At 34.2% G+C, this 23,945-nt stretch overlaps 2 protein-coding genes across 2 annotated transcripts; one reads left to right on the top strand and one right to left on the bottom strand.

Annotated features, from left to right (window-relative positions):
• The first annotated feature begins 11,314 nt into the window (after window positions 1–11,314).
• On the top strand, window positions 11,315–18,166 carry LOC120133504 (V-type proton ATPase catalytic subunit A-like). Its single transcript, XM_039150076.1, has 21 exons — window positions 11,315–11,403; window positions 11,534–11,629; window positions 12,688–12,814; window positions 12,985–13,040; window positions 13,141–13,197; window positions 13,380–13,491; window positions 13,567–13,604; window positions 14,240–14,341; window positions 14,437–14,493; window positions 14,776–14,847; window positions 14,934–15,035; window positions 15,135–15,197; window positions 15,281–15,413; window positions 15,685–15,791; window positions 16,059–16,253; window positions 16,391–16,477; window positions 16,608–16,712; window positions 17,015–17,112; window positions 17,228–17,306; window positions 17,816–17,904; window positions 17,998–18,166. Exons 2-21 carry the CDS (start codon window positions 11,552–11,554, stop codon window positions 18,110–18,112), a joined length of 1,872 nt encoding a protein of 623 aa, XP_039006007.1. The 5' UTR covers window positions 11,315–11,403; window positions 11,534–11,551; the 3' UTR covers window positions 18,113–18,166.
• Window positions 18,167–19,279: 1,113 nt separating this feature from the next.
• Window positions 19,280–21,024, bottom strand: LOC120133505 (protein FAM32A-like). The gene is made up of 3 exons (XM_039150077.1): window positions 20,885–21,024; window positions 20,640–20,808; window positions 19,280–19,670 (listed from the first exon to the last, which is right to left on the bottom strand). The coding sequence occupies exons 2-3, from the start codon at window positions 20,794–20,796 to the stop codon at window positions 19,408–19,410; spliced, it is 420 nt and encodes a 139-aa protein (XP_039006008.1). The 5' UTR covers window positions 20,797–20,808; window positions 20,885–21,024; the 3' UTR covers window positions 19,280–19,407.
• Window positions 21,025–23,945: the final 2,921 nt, after the last annotated feature.

The raw sequence follows: 23,945 nt of genomic DNA on the forward strand, positions 1-23,945 counted from the left end.
TGCGACTTTATGAATTTTGTTGTTTGGTGACCAACATGATGATGATGATGTTTCAACTTGCTCGGAGGTGACTCGCTTTGGTGACTCGTCGGTGGAGAGGCTTGGTACTGTTGTTGATCTGGGTCTGTTGGGTTGCTTATAATTGGGCCATATTTGGCCTGCACAAAAATATAAACACACTTAATAATAATAATAATAATAATAATAATAATAATAATAATTTAATAATATTCTTTAACCCTGATAAAAAAATGGGTGTCTATAACTTTTATTGATGTTTATGGGTTAAGGTTTTAGGCATTTGGAGTTTACTATCTTGTGCTCTAGAGGTTTTTTGTTTATCGATTTTAATATGCTTAAAGGATGAATTAAGGTTATGGTTTATTGTATTTGCGATTTATTGGTTTTGTTTTGTTGTAAATAACAATGATTTATTTAATGTTTTTTATTATTGTAAAGATTTATAATTTATTGACTATTGTTGAATTGTTATATAATTTTGAAATGTAAAGGTAGCCTTAGATACTTTACTATCTTAAATTGTTGAATTGAAAAAAAAATACCAATATCAATATGCCAAACATTTCAATAACCCAACTATGCAAAAGTTCACAAATACTTGTTTGAAGGACTTTAAAGGACTAGCAAAAGTTCCATCAACCAATCTAGTTTTATACGAAACAAAACAATCAAAGACTAAACATGATTGGATCTTTAAGAACAAAAACCAAAATTAGTTTCACTAATCAACATAAAACTCAAAATGTCTTTGAAATCAAAGATTGCATTCATTGTATCCTTCGAATTTCGGGATGCTTTCGAGAGGCATTTGAATGTTCATCTCGAATTTGCATAGTACTGACATCCTTTTTCATTTCCACTTCAATCTAAAGACCCTTCCATGTATATTGAAATTGGAAAGTATGAGTTTCAATCTTCTTTGGGGCACTATTAGAGCTTATAATAACCTTTTCATGTAAAGAACCAGTCTGTAAACAAATTTAACATCAATGTCAAACAAATTGTCATAACCTAAAATTCAAATATTTATTGCTATTCAAAATCTATATAAATAGTTATATTCATAACCCAGTTAAACATTTCAGTATAAACTGTTATATTCATAACTCAACTAAACATTTTAGTATAAACATTTCAGTATATACAATTATATTCGTAACTCAATTAAACATTTTAATATAAACATTTCAGTAAAATTTCACTATAAATGGTTATATTCATAAACCAATCAAACATTTAAGTATTCATAACCCAACTAAACGTTTCAGTATGCCGCAAAAAATACAAATATGCATTTTCAATTAAAACACAAAAATTACTCGCATTCAATATTTCTCCCCCAGTTTTCTGATTGGTATAACGACCAATACTAACAATATAAACACTTATATTCATAGCTTAACTAAACATTTTAATATGTCACAAAAAATACCAATATGCCATTTCAATTAAAACATAAAAATACTCACATTCAATATTTCTTCACTAGTTTTCAAATTGGCATAAAGATCAATACCAACAGTATAAACACTTATATTCATGACCCAACTAAATGTTTTAGTATGCCACAAAAAATATCAATATGCATTTTCAATTTAAATACAAAAAATACTCACATTCAATATTTATTCACTAATTTTCATATTGATATAAATACCAATACTAATCTGTCTTTTTATTTTTTTTATGGTCCAATATGATTCTTAGCAGTAGAAGTCGAAGTGGTAGACTTCTTAATTGTTGAGGATGATCCTATAATTGTATTTGTATTAACCTGTAAAACCATATAAGTTAGTGAATATAAAACCCCCCAAAACATAATTAAATAAGATTGAAGTATACCTGATTTGGAGCCTCATTAGTTCTCATTTGTGGACAAGTTTGCTTGTTGTGGCCCACTGTTTTATAATGATCACATGTAATTTTAAGCCATGATCTTGTGTATTTTCCAATTTTCTAATTTTTTGGCTTATCTTTATATTTTATTCTATTTTTCTTAGGCCTTCCAGGTTTTAACCTTCACTATAGGAGGTAAAATTGAAGCAAGATCCTTGAGCCAAAATTTATTTCCCCTCAATGGTTGTAGTATATGTATATAACTTGCCATATACGTTTCTTTAATGTTCCATTCAGAAACATAGTCTTCAGGTGCTTTTGAGTATTAATACATTGCACAAATGGCATGACAACAGGGAATCCTATTGATTTTCCATTCCCTACAAGTGCATGTCAACTTCTTTAAATCAACTAAATGTTTGCTATCTAAATGAATAACCTAAAACCCCTCATCACCATTTCATTGAAACTTACATTGAGTGAAATTGACCACGTTCCTTTCCAACTTTTCAAGTACTCTTGGTGAGATGTTGGTTCTCCACTTTTCTGCCCAAGTCAACATACATCCTAGTCATTACTATGGTTCTAATATTCTCCAGCATGTTGATGATAGGCTTGCATATTGTTTCAGCTATCCATCCATTAAATGCTTCAACCATATTATTGTTCACCACATCACACTTGTAAGTCCCTTTAAAGTAAGCCTTTGACTAATATTGCACAAGGGTCTTTAAAAGGTATTTTGAGGAATCATGCCCCAAATCTTCCATTTTTTTGTAACTGTTCATCGAAACTCAATAAAGGTTGCTCTAACCGTGTTCTAGAATTGAACTTTTTTGTTCATCCATTTCCATTTATTATGTCAAGATGCATAGATGTGTCGTGCACACATCCTATGATATATATTAGGGAATGATTCCCTTAGAGCTGATATAAGGACCTATAATAACAAAATAAAAAAGTTAATTTGTATTCAATAATCAAATAATAGTTAAAAATAATAATTAAATAATGAAGCTCAACCTTTTATATGTCTGACATTAGTTTAATTCCCTTGTCATTAGGGTGATCTAAGTCAATCATAGGTTTTTGTGAAAATTATCTCCATGATTCTTTTATTTCTCTTTCAACAATTGCCCATGCAATTGGAAACATCTAATTATTACTGTCTCTACCAACAGCCACAAGAAGTATCCCCTTCGTAACAGATTTGAGAAAACATCCATCAACACCAATAAAAAGGCCTACAACTTTTTTCCAACCTTGCTTCAGTGCATGTAATCAAACATACATCTTATAGAATGTTGCCACGCTAACATTATCTATATTCACTTGAATTGTTATTGTACTTCCAGGGTTAGAGTGTAGTAACTCCACAGCATACCACCAAAGACTAGCAAACTCATCTATAAAAGAACCACACATCTCCTTTAAAACATCAGATCTAGCTCTTTTGACACATATTATAGGTTGCATAAGCCTTCAACTTTGTTTTGCACAGTTCCTTCAATGTTGATATTTTCATTTTTTGTTCCATTAATATCCTATCTTTGAATTTGTTCTGAATCATCTTGCAAGATAACATTGTGCGTCTATTACTCCTATAACACTTGTGCACCGAATAACATGTCTTCACAACATAACAATCAAATCGACTATCATGACTAACAAATATTTTCCAAGAATAATTTACCTTACAACACACTCTTGGCTTCATTTTTCAAAAATCTTCGGACACCTTTTGCCATAAAAGACTTCTTCAGAACCTCTTTGAACTGAAGATTGTTTTCAAATCTCATATCAAATTACCATGCTGAGATTTCACATTTTACATCATATATAAGTCCTAATGTTCGGGTCCCAGAATATGCCTTACAAATATCCAAAGAGTCATCACTGTCACCATATTCTTCCGGATCTGAAGAATCCGAGTAGAAACAAAACTAATACATCAACTAAAATAAGTCAAACAATACAGTAGAAATGAAAACATGTAGTACCATAAATTCCAACCACACTAAAAATAAATATAAATTATTATAGTAAATAAATAATGGCAAACAAAAAAAAATTCAATACATAAATTATTATAGTAAAACTATATTTGACTGAACAATAACATATAGTAACATAATGAAAACCATAAATAAATACATCAATTAGAAGAAGTCAAACAATACTTGACCAAACATTACCTTGATGATATTATATAGATTCTAACCACGTTCACATGTGAGAGCAAGAATAATTTTTTTTAGGTTTTTTGAAACTAATACTAATAATCTATAATAAACATAAAAAATTAAAATATTTGAACAAAATCTTTACATTTTCTAAAAAAAAATCAAAGTCAAAATCCCTAAAAAGTCAAATTTCAAAATGTGATTATGTTTTTTAGGGCTCCACTTCCTTCGAATTCAAAAAGTGGAAATCCCTAAAAAAAAATATAGTTGCATGGGAGTATTCCTTCGAATAAAAGAATTGTCAAAACTCACTGATTTTACGACTCCACTTCCTTTGGAATAATTTTAGTTTGTAACAGAGGTTTTGATTTTTTGACTGAGTTTTTTGAAAAAACAAGAGTAGATTCTGGATTTTGATTCTGAATTTTCACATAAAGTTGTTTGGGATAAATCGATTAGCATTGGTAACAAGAAAACAATATTGTCTGGGTTTTTTGTGGGTTGTTCAAAGAATTTTTTTGAAGGGCTTTGACAATTTAAGGTTTATGTTTCAAGGAATTGATTCTGGTTGATCCAAAAAGCCTTTTCATTTTTTAGAAGCCACATACCCACTTTCAATCGATTGCTTTTTGATTTTTTTTTTGTTTAATGCAGTGAATTGAGTACACGACAAGTTTAATTTAGGCTCCCCAGGCAAAAAAATATTTAGTTTTTATTAATTATTTAATTTCCTAGTTAGCATTTTAATCTTAATCATCATCAAGTCATCACTAAACGGAGCGAGGTGACGTGTTTAACGTATCACGTCATCAAAAATTAATGATACTATTGGTCAAAGACGAAAAACGTTGATCAAAGTATCATATTGAATTTTTTTTTTTGACTTCAAGGTTCACATTGAGTGCAAAAAAATGTGATTGGTCATATTAATTTATTTTTTTAAATCAGGTACCCTTTTATTAAAAAAAACTTAAAATTTTCTAAATCTTAAAAAAAACTTTAATTTTAATCTCGTTGCCACCATCGTCTGACACCAACGCCATTAATTGGCCAAACACTCAACGACATGTGACCAACCAGCCACCCACCACCAAAATCCCCATACTTCCGCAACCAATCGAATGCTAAAAATGGTGTAAATGAAAGATTTCACTTTAGTGTTTTGAAGGATTTATGTTTAGGAATTTATTGATTTAGGGAAATTTGTTGTTCGATCAGTTGCGAAAATATGGGGGTTTTCGTTGTAGGTGGTTGGTCGGTCACACGTCGTTGGGTGTTCGACCGATTGACAACATTGGTGGCGGTCGTTGGTGACAAAGGGATTAAAATTAAATTTTTAGAAGCTTTGGGCTTTTTTTTAGATTTGAAAAAAATAAGTTTTTTTAAATAAAAATTCTCGCAATTACCAGAACGGTATACGTGTTACTTAACATAGATTTTTAACGGTGTTAACGCTCGGGCACCTAAAATGAAACGGAGAAAACGTTAGGCACCTATTTTTAACGAAAAATTCTTTAAGCACTAAAATATTTTTCGAGACATAGTTTAGACACTTATTTTTATATTAAACCATAAATAAAAACAATAAAAGAATAGTATATTTGTTTATCCATCAAATGACGTTTTAAATTTTTATTGGGTAAATTATATGTTTAGTACTTTAACTATTACTTTTTTCGTTTTGGTCATCTAATTACTTTTTATTTCAAAATTATACTTAACGTTACGTTTTATTTTTATTTTGTTCACTAGTTGTTAAAAACATAACAAAACTATTGATTTGATATTTTAATTTTTTTTATTGATGATGTGGTATTACCTTGTGACATGTCAATATCACTATTAAAACTAAAACTAAAATAGAATAAAACTAAAAATAAAACATAACATTAAGTATTATTTTGAGAGAAAAAAATAGTTAAGTGACTAAAATAGAATAAAAATGATAATTGAAGTATTAAATATGTAGTTTACTCAATTTTATTTTTTCGAATCTGATTTTAAACAAATCAAACTTGTTAAACTACTGTTGTATAAACAATTAAAATAAAATTTAAAGAATGGTTCAATTATAAGTAATTCAAAGGACCGTACGAATATTTGGAGAAAATATGGCAGTAAAAATAGTAATAATCGTGGCGGTAAAGGGCGAAATGATTTGGGAGAAAAACAAAACAGCAATTCGTTTGCATCAGAATTATTAAGATGTGAATGTGACACATGGAGTTTGGCTTTGCCTTCAGGAAACTACCCCCTCGCCTCCGCATATTCGACTTTTTTAGAGTTGCGTTGTCCGTCCCTAACGCTCTCCACGTAACTACCAACTTATGGACTACATTTCTCTTCCTCTACACTAGTCATTCTACATTGATTTTTTTTAAATAATCATACTAGCTTTTTAATTTACAATATAAGTTACTTTCATTAAATAAATAAATAAAAATCGTGATAATAAATATACATTTTATAAAAATATTAAAATTAATTAATTATATTAATCAATTATTTTTTCAAATAAAAAATATATAAATTAAACATTGAATCTTAAGTACGAACTAAATTATTTCAGTGGTCAGAGGGATGATTGTTATCCTTAGTGGTTCCAAGTTCGAGCATCAGAGGTTGCATGAGTATTTAAACTTTTATTATCAAATAGTTAATAATCTTTAGAACACATACTACCTTGTAACTATCATAAACTAATAAAATAAATTAAGTTATAAATTTAAGATTATATAAAATATATTAAAAGATTAAATTAAAGTAAAACATATAAAAAATATCATTATAGATGATGATCGACGAATATTATCAACAACGTAAAAATATAAATATAACGATGATAAAACCTCGATAGTTAATATCAATGATAAATGTTATCAAATGACTTTAGTTGTTAAAAGGAATATTCTTCTTTTTAAGGGTCACGAGTTCGAACAACAACTTTTGCAAGGAATTATAACTTTTAATAGTTGAATTATTTATTAAAGTACCTCATATAATCGAAGACTATTTGAAGCAAACCCCTGCGTCATTGCCCTCTCCCCTCATTTTTTTCGACATCCTCTCTCCCAACTTTGCAGTTGTAGACACTCATTTTCGTTCGGGGCTTATTTAGTATATATAATAATATAGTATAGTTTTTTAAAACATATTTTTAAAAAAACATATAATATACAGTTTTTAAAACATTTTTGAAAACATATATATATAATATAGTTTTTTAAAACATATAGTATATAGTTTTTAAAATAATTTTGAAACGTATGATATATGGTTTTAAAAACATTTTTGAAAGCGTATATAATATATGGTTTTGAAAATGTTTTAAAAACGTATATAATATATAGTTTTGAAAACATTTTTAAAAAACGTATAATATATGGTTTTGAAAACATTATATTTTGTAAAACATTTTTTTGAAACGTAATATATTATATTATATTGTATTATATAGTTATATATTTCATTTATTTATTATTATTTATTTTTTTCACGTCCATTTCAAGTCCAAGGGTCCAAGTCCAGAGCCCAACCGAGTAGCCTACCACAATAAACCCGACGGGAGCCCAACAAAGGAGAAAAGGGCTTGACCCAACCCAAAAGGAAACTAGGGTTACACATGTTAAGCACCAACGCCGCACGACCAGGGCCATTGGATCTGGTCTTTTGATCAAACGACCGAAAATACACCAGACCGTCAATCAACGACGCATGGGAGTCACGCGCCAGCAAGGCCACCAACCGGTCAAAATTTTCTGAGTGGAATAAAAGCAAAAGGGAAAATATTTCCTCGATTTTCGGTCAACTTCAACAACGAAGTGAAAACGTGTAAAATCCCCAACATATCGAGACTGCACCATCCCACTATAGTCGGAAACAATCCCGTCGAAGGGGCTGTATATACGACGGAGAAAAACCAAGAGAGATACAGAAAGCAACCCAACAATATATAACAAAAGTATCACACAACAAAGAAAAAGGGCAAGACAAGCAAAAAACATTCGCACAATTAGAAAAAAATCACAAAAAAAATTCAAGGTTATCATCGGTCTGGCGTCGGAAGGAGAACGGTCACCGTGAAAGTGAAAAGACTTCGTCGAAAAAAGGTAAACCCGAAAGTATTTTTTTAGATCTACGCTGATATAGTTATTTTATGGGTATTTGGGGTTCGCTTTTGGTCTTGGGGTGTCAAGAGGAATATTTGGGGTAGTTTTAAAATTTTTAACCATAGGAGGAGGTGGGCGGAGCGACGATGAGTGGCGGTCGGTGGCTGGCCATCGGGGCCTGTTGAAGGGAGGGTTTGGTTGAGAGAATTTAAGGGAAATGGTTGAGAATATTTTCGGTGGTTTGATGCAAATGAAGTGAAAATGGAGGCTTGGGGTTTTTTTTTATAGAGGGGACACTTGTGTAATTACAGGATTTCTAAATCCTTTTTACAGTCCTCCCATATTTGAAGTGTAGTTCAATTCGGTCACCATTTGTAATTTTACCTCCTAATTTTAATTTAGCTTCAATTTTATCCTTTTTGTTATTTTATTCATTTTACTTGGGTGCCCTAGTTTTGTTGTTTTGCATTATTTTATTATTTTATTTATTATTTCTTTTATTTAATTATTATTATTATTATTTTAATATTTTTAAGACTTCAATTAAATCGCTAACGTTCGTTAAAGGTAAGTAATTTGAATCGAGACTCTAAATTTGAATTTGAATTTGTTTTTTTGCAATTAAGACAACCAAGAAATTAAATGATAACGAAAGGGCAGTTCAAGGGTACTAATCATTCATTGATTGTAATTGACTCCCGAATCCGACACATTTATGGTAAATCACATATCAGGTAAGATGGTGTCCGATCAACCAATTTTTTGTTTTTAAAAAAATGATCGGTGGCGACTCTAACGTTTTTATTTAAGTCGAAGCCTAATTTCAGTCCTACTCGAAATACGGTTGCGACAACGTCAGGTTGTTGTTAGCCCAAACAGTCGATTGTCTAATTGTTTCGGTCAACTAGAGAGATTTATGAGACTTTTAGGGATTTGAATATTTCAGATTTTAGTTTAAGAATTGAGGGGATTGGAACAATGACTGGTCATTAGGATAGTTATTTATCGATGACGATGATTAGAACCACGATGGAAGCGATCAAGACAGCGGTAGTGATGGCGATGACTGGTGTTTTAAATTATTTTTTTTAATATTTTAGGGTTTTTAAGATTTGAGAAATATTTGAGGATATTTTTTAAATATAATAATTTTAAATTTTTATTTTAAATAATTTTTTTTAAAATTTTATAAACATGGCACTATCATATAACGAAACTTTTTAGCAACCGTTACTAATTAAACGCTTAAAATGGGAGTCTTTCTTTTTCCAAAATGTATATTGAACAAAAACTGAAATTTATTTATAAAATAATAGAAAGAATTAAAATTACAATAAATCTAAGAACAATAATAAAAAGAGAAAATCGCCTCAGTGACCAAAAAAAAGTTATAATATACGATTTTAACCAACTTTTTTTGGATTTGCCAAAATGACAAACAAAATCGCAACGCGAAATAAAAATCGCAACGCGATCCCCAGAATCGCAAATCAGTTTCCAGAATCGCAACGCGATTCTTGAAAATCGCGATGCGATAGTACAAATTCGCATTGCGATTTTCCATAATCGCAACGCGAATATGAAAATCGCAACGCGAACACATAAATCGCAACGCGTATCCGTAAATCGCAACGTGTATCCGTAAATCGCAACGCGTATGGGTAAATCGCAATGCGTATCCGTATATCGCAACGCGTATCCGTAAATCGCAACGCGTATCCGTAAACCGCAACGTGTATCCGTAAATCGCAACGCGTATCCGTAAATCGCAATGCGTATCCGTAAATCGCAACGCGTATCCGTAAATCGCAACGATAATCCGTAAATCGCAACGCGTATCCGTAAATCGCAACGATAATCCGTAAATCGCAACGAGAGAATCGCAACGCGAGATGACAATCGCAACGAGAGAATCGCAACGCGAAATGAAAATCGCAACGAGAGAATCGCAACGCGAAATGAAAATCGCAATGCGATTTTGGTTTCGCGTTGCGATTCTCTCGTTGCGATTTTCATTTCGCGTTGCGATTCTCTCGTTGCGACAGTCATTCTCTCGTTGCGATTTTCATTTATCTCGTTGCGACTCTTCTGCAAATTGAAACTTGAATGGATTGCATTACTTCAACCAAAAGACAGAACAAAGACAAAGACAAATACTAACTTGAAAATCGCAACGAGAGAATAGCAACGCGAAATGAAAATCGCAACGACAGAATCGTAACGCGAAATGAAATCTAAGTGAAATGGTTAATCTATTATTGAAATGACCAGTAAACTTATCATCAGTTTCAATATGAAAAACCTACAATAATGCAAACATTTCAAAATAAAAATAATTAAAAAAACTAACCCTCGGAGGTTGATTTTCCATTTCTGAATATTGTGAGGGATTTCTGACCGTGAATGGTTGTGAGGGATTTCGCCGGAGATGGGGACGGAAATCTTCGGAGATGGGGACGGATTTCTTCGCCGTAGAGAGTGAGAGATGGAGATGGGACTGAGTTGTGATTTTAGGTTTTAGGTTATGAGTTGCGATTACGGGATTTTGTCTTAATATTCTTTTTGTAATTTGAAAATAAAATACGCGTAGCGATTATAATGGCGCTTTAAATATCGCGTTGCGATTTACGGATACGCGTTGCGATTTTATGTATTATCGTTGCGATTTACGGATACGCGTTGCGATATACGGATACGCATTGCGATTTACCCATACGCGTTGCGATTTACGGATACACGTTGCGATTTACGGATACGCGTTGCGATTTATGTGTTCGCGTTGCGATTTTCATATTCGCGTTGCGATTTTTGAAAATCGCAATGCGAATTTGTACTATCGCATCGCGATTTTCAAGAATCGCGTTGCGATTTTGGAAACTGATTTGCGATTCTGGAAACTGATTTGCGATTCTGGGGATCGCGTTGCGATTTTTATTTCGCGTTGCGATTTTGTTGGTCATTTTGGCAAATCCAAAAAAAGTTGGTTAAAATCGTATATTATAACTTTTTTTTGGTCACTGAGGCGATTTTCTCTAATAAAAAATATATATATAAAATAAAAATTTTAAACTTTGAAATACAATATATATTTTTAGCGTGCAGTAATTTTTGGTAAATAAATAACTAAATTATTAAGTAAAGTATTTATCATCATCGATATCTCATGATTCACGGCCTCTTCTCTCTTTATAGTTTTTCTTCCTTCCTTGCATCACTGCATTTTTCTCTCCATTGAACCACTAGGGTTTTGATAGGTATTTATTTCTTTTTCTCTACTACAGTTGCATCTATTTTACTGGTTTGATCAGATCTTGAAATTTCTTAGTTAAACTCCTTCACTCGATCAATATTTGATCGGATTCGTTTCATTTTTTATATTTTCAGTTACGAAAGTAGAAAAAAATGCCGGCAGCTTTCGGAGCCAGATTGACGACGTTTGAGGATTCAGAGAAAGAGAGCGAATATGGTTATGTTCGTAAGGTGAATTCCCCCCTCATTATATTATTTCTTACCCCCCCAACCTCGTTTTGATTTGTTTTTAGGTTGGATTGAGTTTAACCGGTTATGTTTCGAAGATTTTTATTGGACGGTCTGCATTCTATCATGTGTAAAACCTTTGTTTTTTTAGACGTTTTATGTGCTTTATGATTTATTTGATCTCTTTTTTTTAAAAGTTTGTGTTGAGTTTTTTATTCTTGATTTGCGTTTCCTTTGTTAATATTAATTATAATGATTTGGAAATTTTGAATCTTTGATTTCTTTTTCTGGGGATTTTTTTTCTTTAGATCTTTGCAATGTTTGATCAGTGAATTTTGGACTGATCTGGATGTCAATTTACACGAGTATTCCGACGCTTAATTTTACATGTTTCTATTTTTATTCAAATGACTAGTTAGCCTAATAATATGTATTAGGGTTTACTTTTTTTTTATGTTTATTCTTTATCGCATGCTTTCACTGCTTTGTAGTCTGGTAGTTTTAGCTTATTATTGATTTTCGTTTATATTTCCCTTTTTTTGAGGATTAGAGATTCGTTAGTAAAGTTTGGTTCCTTTGATGGTTTCCAATGACCGTTTATTTTGTCAAACTACTGTAGGTTATGTTAGACCGGTAGTAGTAAATGTTGTGATTTGTTTTGTTTGAACTGCTTTCTTTGCTCAATGTGAGTTATAGTGATCTGCCCGATTTGGATACTTGGCCTGGTTCAGAATCAACTTTACTGCCACATTTTATATCAGAGCATTTGATTGAGGAAACTTGCTATTATGAATTCAATGACTATACAAATGTAAACTGACACTTTTACGAGGATAGATAACTAATCGTGTTGTTGAAGAAATTGCTCGATATTCATTTTTGCATTTTCCACAAAAAAGAATATAATGCTTAAAGTATTTCTGTTCTATCAATTTGAATTGCTTTTCTGATTGGCTACCTACCTACTGAAATAGTTGGGTTAATGCATTTTACCCTCTTCTTTTTTTCCCCTTATTCTTCTGGTAGTTCCTTGTTTCTTCACTTCAATTTTCACATTGCAGGTGTCAGGACCAGTTGTCGTTGCAGATGGGATGGCTGGTGCTGCCATGTATGAACTAGTCCGTGTTGGTCATGACAATCTAATCGGTGAAATTATTCGATTGGAAGGAGACTCTGCTACAATTCAAGGTGTTTTATTAATAATAACATTAGCCTTTGCAGTTATAGCTGGCATCTATTTATGCCCTTTGTTGTTCGGAAAGATAGTATTTACATAAGAGATAAGTAGAATTTCCGTGGCTATGGTGAAGATCCTTAGCTGACATTAATTAGAAACTTCCAATCTATTTTTATTTCAGTTTATGAAGAAACAGCCGGTCTGATGGTGAATGATCCAGTTTTGCGGACACACAAGGTGTATTATTGTTTGTTATTTTAAAACTGCACAAAAAACCAAGTATCTGACAGTGTGTTGATTCTATTTTCAATCTTATAATCACATGTTAATGTTGCAGCCTCTGTCAGTTGAGTTGGGACCAGGAATATTGGGAAATATCTTTGATGGAATTCAGGTTCGAGCATACTTTACATGACGTCTAAATTAATTTATTCCTAGGTCTTTCCATGGTTTATTTTGTCATTAAAAGCCATTAACCTGTTACTAGCTATGCTGTTATTTATGATTGTTATTGTGTACTCAATATGAATTGATATCTATTATTCTGATTTGTTTCGATGCTATATATCAACACAGAGGCCTTTGAAAACTATTGCTAAAAGATCAGGTGATGTGTATATCCCTCGTGGCGTCTCTGTCCCCGCTCTCGACAAAGATGCTCTTTGGGACTTTCAGCCTAAAAAAATAGGTATGGAGCTTCTAAAATGCAACTTACACGGAAATTGGTTTATGAGGTTGATGTTCAATAAATTGCTTCCTGCAGGTGAGGGGGACCTTATAACTGGTGGTGACCTATATGCTGTAAGTTTAATGCCTATTCCCTTGTGCTTTCATATCTTTTAAGAAAAAGGAAAATTATCTGGTTTTGGTTTTAAAATAAAATTAATGGGGAGGGTTGATGAGAGTTGCTAATTGCAATTTCTTTTATTTTGGCGTGCAAATTTGAGAATATAGACAATTCTGTCTTCAAACACCTACGAAAAGGAAGCTGTCCTTTTAGGTCTAGGGGAAAAAGAGAACGTATTAGAATATATATGATTTCAGTGCTTTGCATTTTCTAAAGCGAAATGTACACACCAGTTACCTTAGTGTAAAGCTGCTGGGGGCTAAGCTATCTGCCTAGCCCTGCTCAAATTGGGCCTGACCTAGGCATGATTTTTTTTTCATTTTTCCTGAATTATTGTTTATTTAATAATAAAATATAATTATAATTTTTACAATATTTTATTACTTTTTATCTGTAAAATGGAATTATGGGCTGTCTCAGGCTTGACCACAGCTTCGGTAAAGGAATGCAAAAAAAAAAAAAATTGGATGTGGCCTGGCCCTTTAATGCCTATGCTTAATAGGATATAGGATGATAGTTTGGTTCACTCATTTTATTTCATTAATTTTTTGTAAAGTCTTTATATTGATACCTTGAAATTCAAATGCAGACTGTCTTTGAAAACAGTTTGATGCAACATCATGTTGCCCTTCCTCCTGATGCAATGGGAAAAATCACTTACATTGCTCCCCATGGTCAATATTCAATAAAGGTTTGGCTGTTGAATGTTCATAACGTGCCATTTATCTGCTTTAATGTGGTAAAAACTTTATTTTTGTTATAATTGATCCTTTTACTTAATGGCAGGATACGGTGCTGGAACTTGAGTTTCAAGGGGTCAAAAAACAATTCACCATGCTTCAGGTTTGTGCTTTTCCTTTTCTTCATGACATTTTGCATGACTTTATGTGACAGTAGGTGGGTTTGGGATTTGGGTTCAGTTGTTGGGTGGGTCTGGTCATCCCTACCTAGGAAGGTTGGGCTGTGTTATTGGCTGTCAATTGTTAAATTTGTAGTCACTTTACATTTGGTTTTGACCATTTTATTTAAGTGAGGTCAATACTTTGCCTGCATTACTGATAACTGCTAATCGCATTTTTTGAAATTTCAAATTTCTGACTTGGAATGTTCTACACCTGTCTGTAGACTTGGCCTGTGCGTACGCCAAGACCTGTTGCATCCAAGCTTGCTGCAGATACACCTCTGCTTACCGGACAGGTAAGTCTTATTGTAGGTTGTTTCCATTGACGCCTTTTTCTAAGGATGTGATTTGCTGATGAATATTTTCCCCCCTTTTTGATCAGCGAGTTCTTGATGCCCTATTCCCTTCAGTTCTTGGTGGAACTTGTGCTATTCCTGGTGCATTTGGCTGTGGTAAAACTGTCATCAGTCAAGCTCTTTCCAAGGTAATGTTTTCCCCCCATATATTTCTATTGAGAGCTTTAGCTTCTTCCAATCATAGATATTCATTGTGGTTACTTTGATATTTTCCTTATCACGTGCAGTACTCTAATTCTGATGCTGTTGTCTATGTTGGTTGTGGAGAGCGAGGAAATGAAATGGCTGAGGTGTTTTTCCATATTCTGTTTTGGAATATTAATCAATCTTTGGAGATTTTAGTGTCCTGATTCTATGTTTTTTTTTCTTTTAGGTTCTTATGGATTTCCCTCAATTGACAATGACATTGCCTGATGGTCGTGAAGAATCTGTCATGAAGCGAACGACGCTTGTGGCAAACACGTCGAACATGCCTGTGGCTGCCCGTGAAGCCTCGATTTACACTGGTAAAAGCTATGATCTGCTTATCATATCGATTGCATATCAAATAATTGCTTCAGGAGTAATCTTTGGTGCTAAGGCCTAAGAGTATCTGTGTAATACTTGTGGGAAATTTCCACAAATCATAATAATGATTGCGAGGATCTTGATTTGTTATTTCTATTATTCTTATTCTTATTATCTAATGTGGAACAATACATCTGCTTTTATTATCTAATGTGGAACAATACATCTGCTTGTAATATTCTTTTGAGTTTCTATTTCGCGGATTTGCAGGGATCACTATAGCTGAATACTTCAGAGATATGGGATACAATGTTAGTATGATGGCAGATTCAACATCTCGTTGGGCAGAAGCATTGCGTGAAATTTCTGGGCGGCTGGTAAAACTCTTCTTGATAACTTCACTAATGATTTTTTTTTATGAATTTTCATAAAGTTCAGGCCTTTAGTGCTACTAATGTTTATCATTCAACAGTTTATTCAGTGTCTTATTATTTTCTTGTGCTTTTTATATCTAATTTCACTTCATCAATGAAAATGCATGTAAATATTAGTTGTTTCTGTGTCTTATGATTCTGGTATTCACTTGCCTCACGGCTTTCTTTCTATTAAGCTAATTTTGCTATCTGTTTTAACGTGTCTTGCAGGCAGAAATGCCCGCTGACAGTGGTTATCCTGCTTATCTGGCAGCAAGATTGGCTTCTTTCTATGAACGTGCTGGGAAAGTTAAATGTCTTGGTGGTCCAGAACGTACAGGGAGTGTCACAATTGTTGGTGCTGTTTCTCCTCCTGGAGGAGATTTCTCTGATCCTGTGACGTCTGCAACCCTCAGTATTGTCCAGGTATACATAGTAGCAGTTCAGTATTATTGCTTTTCCTTATAAAAGAAGCTGTTTGCTGCTGCCTTTTAGCTTCAATGAATTTTACACTTCTCTACTGTAAAAGCTTAGCTTCTTTTCCTTGTTGGTTTGAATGTTAGGTTTTCTGGGGTCTTGACAAGAAACTTGCTCAGAGGAAGCATTTCCCTTCTGTCAACTGGCTTATTTCATATTCAAAGTACTCAGGGGTATGTTCATAATCTGATCCGTCTCAGTTTGAATTTTCCCAAAATTCATTTTCCGTTTATTCTTTTCCTAAACTGGCTTTTCCCCCCAAGTGACACCCGTCCTTAATGGTTGCTTCTCTTTTGTTCTCAGGCACTGGAAACTTTCTATGAGAAGTTTGATCCAGATTTTATTAATATTAGGACAAAAGCCCGAGAGGTGCTCCAGAGGGAAGATGATTTGAATGAAATTGTCCAGGTATGTTTCTTTATGTTGCAATGGGTCTTTGATGGAATGTACCTATTATACTCCGCTTAAAGACTAGAAAGAGGTATAATATTTGAAATGTGGAAGTTGTGAATTCTGTAGTTCAGTTTTGACAAGGCATTGAATCGTACACAGCATAATGTTACTTTCTCCCTCTTGTCCCCTCCTTTTTGTTTTCACCATGTTCGGTTTTTAATGTTAACACAAGTTTATGTAGCCTGCGGCTACAGATGTTTAGAACATCTTTCATCTCGCCTCATTTCAACACTCACTGGAATTTGTATTTTTTTCAGCTTGTTGGAAAAGATGCTCTGGCTGAAACAGATAAGATCACACTGGAAACTGCTAAACTTTTAAGGGAAGATTATCTTGCTCAGAATGCATTTACTCCGTAAGCTTCAGCTGTTACTGTTTTATAGCATAAGTCTTAAGTAGCTATCATTGTATCAATGTCTGTCTTCGTATGATAATCCTTCTATGAACATGGTTTTGGATTTTTGAGACAGATATGACAAGTTCTGCCCATTTTACAAGTCTGTCTGGATGATGCGCAATATTATACATTTCAATAATTTGGCCAACCAGGTGAAGCATCTATGCTCTCTGCCACTGTTCAACTGTTGATCAATGCTACTATGTTTCTGTAGAATTTTTATTATGGTCATTTGCAGCTATTTGGAGAGCTAGGGAAGAGAGAATGACCACACTTTTTAAGTGGATCCTTACTATGCTATTTTACTTGAAAAGTTGTTGAAGTTGTATTTGAAAGTCTCAATATCCATGGGGCTAAAGAGATTTAGACCGTGCCATAATGCTTCATTTTATGGCTGATAAAGAAAGTACAATTCCAGGTTCTAGAAAAAGAGGTCCACTTTGCCTCCAGCAAATTTATACTGTTCTTCTGGAATTCTAGATAAGTAGGTCAAGAAAATGTGTACTTTGAGAGATGTATCACGAGATCGTATCATTTTGCCTCTAGCTTTGTACATTTCAAACTCTTCGGTGTCTACGCTACTTCATTGCTGTACTGCTATCTTTTTCGTCTATCAACTGGAGGCTGTAGGACTAAGGTGTACTGCAATTTCTGTGTGCAGGCGGTAGAGAAAGCGGCCGGTATGGATGGTCAGAAGATAACATACACTCTTATCAAGCATCGTCTAGGAGATCTCTTTTATCGATTAGTGTAAGATGAAGTTTTGTGATGAAAATAGATCTCGTTTTTGGTTTTTGGCTACAAGCAGTGGGCGGTGCTTAATGTGTTAATTTCTCGACACAGGTCGCAAAAATTTGAAGACCCAGGAGAAGGAGAGGAAGCACTTGTGGCAAAATTCAAAAAGCTCCATGAGGATCTGACTGCTGGTTTCCGTGCATTGGAGGATGAGACTAGGTGAACGGAAGTTTACAAGTTCGACTTTACCAGCCCCAAGGTTTTGGTCGTTGGGGTAGGCTCTTTCTCCATCAATGCTTGAGTGCAGGGAAATTCTCTCAGTAGATGCATGTTCTAGCGTTGTAGCCTTTCTGTTGGCCTGAATTCTAGAGTGCTATATAGTCATGAGTTCATATTTATGTATTTTTTTGCCCGTTTCTTTTTTTTACAGCAGGATACTAGAACCTTGATTTATTATTTTACGTTGATAAGATGTGTATTTATATTTTTAGTTTTGTCTTTGTACTTGGCTGGGTGTGGAAAAATGATACCACGGATAATAAACTATGTTAATTCAGTATTATTTATTAATATAATATGATGAGATATTAAACTCTTAAACAAGATCAAACGGGATCAGAGGTTTGAATATTAACACAGAAAATTGATTTGAAAGAATCACATCCCATATCCAGTTTTATGACGCTATACTTTTTCATTTTTAAGACGCACAACAAACCACCCTTGCATGTAAACTCGTATCCAGTAAGATCATGGTGGATTTGCTGGTTTGAATTATAATCAAACGTTCTTTTATTTTCATTGAAATACACTATAATAATAAAAATCTTCCTAGTGTCCTCGATAAAATTTTCATCCCATAAACCTCCATATGGGAGCAACACAAACCTCCCTTTCAGCACTACTTTAGAAGAACAAAATCCACAATTCCTTTCCTCCCAATCCCTTGGGAACTTAAAAAATCACGAAAGTTGGAAAGAAATCAATCAAAATTATCAAATCTCGGTCTAAGATGCTTCAGTTTTGCAAAATTCAGCGAGGAATGGACCAAGTAAACTGAGCTAAACTGAGAACAAATTTGAAATGTAATGTCCACTTTGAGTTTGGTTATGATACTACTTTTGATTATACTTGGTACAAATGACTTTCAATTCATTAGTTCAAAAACTGGTGAACCAAACCAAAGAAATTTGCTTAAAAAAAAGTGCAAATATTTTTTCCATATTCGAATTGAAGAACGGTTCCCAACCCTACTAGGTATGCCAAAGCAGGTGGAGAGGCCAGAGGACAAGCACTAGTTAAAACATAAAGTAAAACGATCTCAAGTGAGACGATCTCATTATATGCTGGAAGCCTGGAAGTAAGAATGATTGAATACAGCAACTACAAATTAGACAGCATAACGTGTGACGTATCAATTAACAAACTCCACAAAACAAAGCAGTTATTGGTTCTTGACCTTTGGTACATTACAACATAAGTTCCATCTAAAAACACTGAGATACCGTGTCGCACGAATTAACCAGGTCCAACTTTTGGAATGTCATAATGCTCACTCATGTTTGCCAGATACTGGTTGAAATCCTGGATTCTATCACGGTGAGATTTATTAGCTTGCTTAGCCAACCTATTAATGTCAAGTTGCTCTCTCTGTTCAATGTACCGCCTCTCTGCTGGGGTAAGATAATCATCATAATGAGGAACCTTCCTCTCCCCACTTGATTTCTCAGCATCATTGACATCTTCTTCATTTGGATCAACAGAAACTTCTGTGGTTCCACCTACATCAAGAACCAGATAAAATTCTGAGGTCTATAAACAATTATGATGCACTAAACTCAATTAAGGGGAACACAGGCATGCATTGAACCAAATAAATCGAAAGTGTGTAACATGATGGAAGCAGGTTGAGTCAAGTAAATTAACAGAATCTAAACAATACAATGTCTGGTTATAGATTAACAGTAGAATTCTATTACAGTCTACTGTTGGTAAGATGTCTGCCACACAAGATGAAACAAGCAAATTGGAACCTAAGTGCCTACAGCCCAAGACAGTGCCTTTTTGTGAAAGGGTAGGCACAAGCAAAGCCAAGGTGCCTTGTGTTCTCTTTAATTTCTTTAATTATAAATTTTGTGGTAGTAAAGAAAAGGGATAATATCATACTTTCAACTTTTCAAAGTTTTAGTATTCAAAGACAGACATGGAATCATAACAAAAAATAATCTTGTTGGTCAACAAAATAAAAAGAAAACGTTGCAAGTTTTGAAAAATAAACTAGACCACTGTTTCGAGTCTATTAGAGCATAGAGCACGCCTTGTGCCATTTACAACATTAGTCCAATCTAAATCCAGCCAAGCCAAGCCAAGGGGCTACAAAATATGAATGCAGCTAGAAAGATTTGAATGTCTCAGTTATGTACTGTCTAAAAGCCATTTGACCAGCAAAAAAGAACAAAAAATATGTCGCCCTAACAAGTTTAAGTGAATCTCTATGGAGAACTTTCACGGGAATAAAACATGAACATTTTAAAGAATTGGCCTTAACTTCATCTAAAAGCAGCATCAACATTGCAATATACATAAGAAATCAGAGTAAAGAAAAGGAAAAGGAAATGACATATTATTGATATGAAAAACCGACAAATACCATAATCGAACATGAGTATACAGAAGATTAAATACACACACATTAGAACTCGAACCAAAATCCAAAAATATTATCAGAAAAGTGAGAAAAGAAAACAGACCACAAGCAGCATCAGAGAGATCGTTTTGGGTAGTTTGGTCATGATGTTGAATCTGCTTCTTATGTTTCATTTTCTTCTTGATCCCACCAGTTTTAACATCTAAGGCTTTTCCCTTCAGCTTCAGCTTCCCACCTACTACATTCTCGTATGATGACATTTTCCGTTCCCCCTGAAACCGAATCCGAATAAACATCAAACTTCCAAACCCTAGAAAAAAGTTAGCTAAAATCAAAATAATCTCTCACCTTTGAGGGTTACGGGTACTGATTTGAAAAGAAAAACGTTTTTTGGATGATCAATTCGAAGTTGAACTCGAAGATTCTAAAATCAATTGAAATATCCCCAAGCTGATTTCGCAGGGTAGGAGAGGAGAGACTGAAAATATGAACAGAAATTTGATTTCTTTCCCGGCCCGAGGTTTTGGGGTTTTTATAGGATGCAGTAAATCAGTTTTTTTACTCTTGGGCTCATAGTTAGAGGCGTCCATGCCCCCCTCACCAGGCCACGGTCTTTTCTTTTAAAGAAAAAAGATGAAGAAGGTTTAACTTTTATTTGTGATATGAAAATTTTATATAGGTAATTTATTAAAGAGAAAATAACCTCAGTGACCAAAAATCTCATATAATATACGATTTTAACAAATTTTTTCCGGATTTGTCAAAATGACCAACAAAATCGTAATGCGATCGCTAATTCGCAACGCGATCTCTATTATCGCAAATCAGTTTCCAGATTCGCAACGCAATTATTACCATCGCAATGCGATTTTCCAATTTCGCGTTGCGATTTTCCTAATTCGCAATGCGAATAAGTAAATCGCAATGCGAATTTGGAAAATCGCAATGCGATACTGACTATCGCAACGCGATAATACAAAATCGCAATGCGATACTGACTTTCGCAACGCGATACTTACTTTCGCAACGCGATACTGACTTTCGCAACGAGATAATACATAATCGCAATGCGATTTTCAAAGCGTCATTTGTATCGCAAAGCGTATTTTATTTTCAAATTCCAAATACGAATATTAATATATTGGAACATTGAACCGTCCACAGTATATCCCGTAATCGCAACTCATAACCTAAAACCTAAAATCACAACTCAGTCCCATCTCTATCTCTCACTCTCTCACCCATCTCCGACGAAATATGTCTCCATCTCCGGCGAAATCCGTCTATCTCCATCTCTCAGAGCCACCCTCATAATCAGAAATGGAAAATCAACCAAATCAACCACCGAGGGTTAGCTTTTTTAATTATTTTCTTTTTGAAATTTTTGCATTATTATTAGGTTTTTCATATTGAAATTGATGATAAGTTTACTGGTAAATTCAATAATAGATTAACCATTTCACTTAGATTGCTTATTAAATCAACCGAGAATCGCAACGCGAAATGAAAATCGCAACGCGAAATGAAAATCTCAACGACAAAATCGCAATGCGATTTTATTCTCTCGTTGCGATAGTCAAATTCGCGTTGCGATTGTCATTTTCGTGTTGCGATTTTCATTTTCAGAAACTATTCTTCTTCTGCAAATTGAAACTTGAATGAATTGCATTACTTCAACCAAAAAACAAAGACAAATAAGAAATTCACAGTGTTGCAAATTTAAGTTTGAAGAATAAACTACTACTCTTTATGTTTATTATTGTTTTTGGTATATCTTCACAGTGTAGTTTTTGGTATATCTAACTTAGTATGTTTATTGTTTTTGTAGAACTTTTATTCGGCTCAATTGACCTTAAGAAATAAAGTCAGCCTGGCCAAAACAATTGCGTCGAAGCTTTCACCTGCACAAAGAAAAATGTTTGAGGATACTTGCTTCGGGCCATGGCTGAAAGTATAACATCCCGGTGGAGATGCGATGTTGACACACCTGTTTCTTCAAACCATGACTAGGGATCTAACAGATACTATACAACGTCGTGATGAAGAGATATGATTTGATTTTCCACCGGCGTATACGTGTTTTGGGCGGGAGGAGTTTTGCTTAATCACCGGTCTACGCTTCGGACACGATGATGTAGGTCGGTACACTAGACACATTACCCGCCCATCATGGTTATCCCGGGTTTTTCCTGAGCTGGAGAGGCCGAATCTACACGTGGAAGACCTGACGAGATTATTGAATAAGAAAGATGATTTTACTCGGATGGATGACGTCGATGTTGTCTGAGTATGCCTTCTAATACTTTTGCATGCCGGCTTTTTAGGCAGAGAGGCCAGACAACCTATTCCGAATGATCTAATCAAATTGGTAGAAGACCTAAATGCGTGGAACCTATTTCCGTGGGGCTCGTATTTATGGAAAGCTACATGGAATAAGTTATCGTCTGCCTTGGATGATCGAAAAAATTTGCATGGCGATGGTTCCAAATACACTTTGACAGGCTTTATTTGGGCCTTTAAGGTAAGAATTTTTATATAATGTTTCCAAAATTATAAGTAATTATTTAACAATTACTAATATTTGTTATTATATTGTTTGTAGATTTGGATATTTGAGGCCTTTCCCGCCATGAAGACATATGCAATAAAAACTTCAAATGATATTCCCATGGCTATTTCCTGGAAGAGGAAACGGACCTTGCAATGGGAAGATTTACTACGGTATACGACAATAAATAATGTAAGTTAACATAAATACTACCTTATGTTTATAAACAAGTTATTACTAGTACACGTTTAACTTTGTTTGAGCTTTTATATTGTTAGGAGGCCAACACTCCATTACAGAGGCTGACACCCACGGAAGCTGAGCTTGCCACTGATTGGTGGCAAGCTAGTAAGAGTTTTTTTGATGGCACGGATGATGAGCAGCCTCCACTTCGGGAGCCATCACCTCACCTAGAGCTATCACCTCACCCAGAGCCATCATCTGATCGACCCGACTATACACCTCCACAACGACAGCCATCACCTATTCTGTCACATCATCGAGCCTCTTCTCCACCATCACCGCAAGATAGGCGACCGGCAAAGATGCCACGACGTTCATCTCCCTGTTCTCCACCTCCACGGGATGAGTTAGGGGAGTTACGTGATGAGGTCAATGCCTTGCGTGAGGAGGTCGGTACTTTACGCAAAGACGATGGTGCATGGCGTGTTGAGGTGTCTACTTTACGCGGTGAGGTAGCCGCTCTACGTGAAATGGTAGCATCGTTGCAGAATGAGGTTCATACTCTACGCAACGAGGTAAGTTTAAGATTTTTCATATTTAACTTGATGATAAATTTACTCGTAATTTCACTTAGATTAACCATTTCACTTAGATTGCTTAATAAATTCATTCGGTTGC

The sequence above is a fragment of the Hibiscus syriacus genome, unplaced genomic scaffold, assembly GCF_006381635.1.
Source record: "Hibiscus syriacus cultivar Baekdansim isolate YM2019G1 unplaced genomic scaffold, ASM638163v2 tig00110580_pilon, whole genome shotgun sequence".
Taxonomy (NCBI): Eukaryota; Viridiplantae; Streptophyta; class Magnoliopsida; order Malvales; family Malvaceae; genus Hibiscus; species Hibiscus syriacus.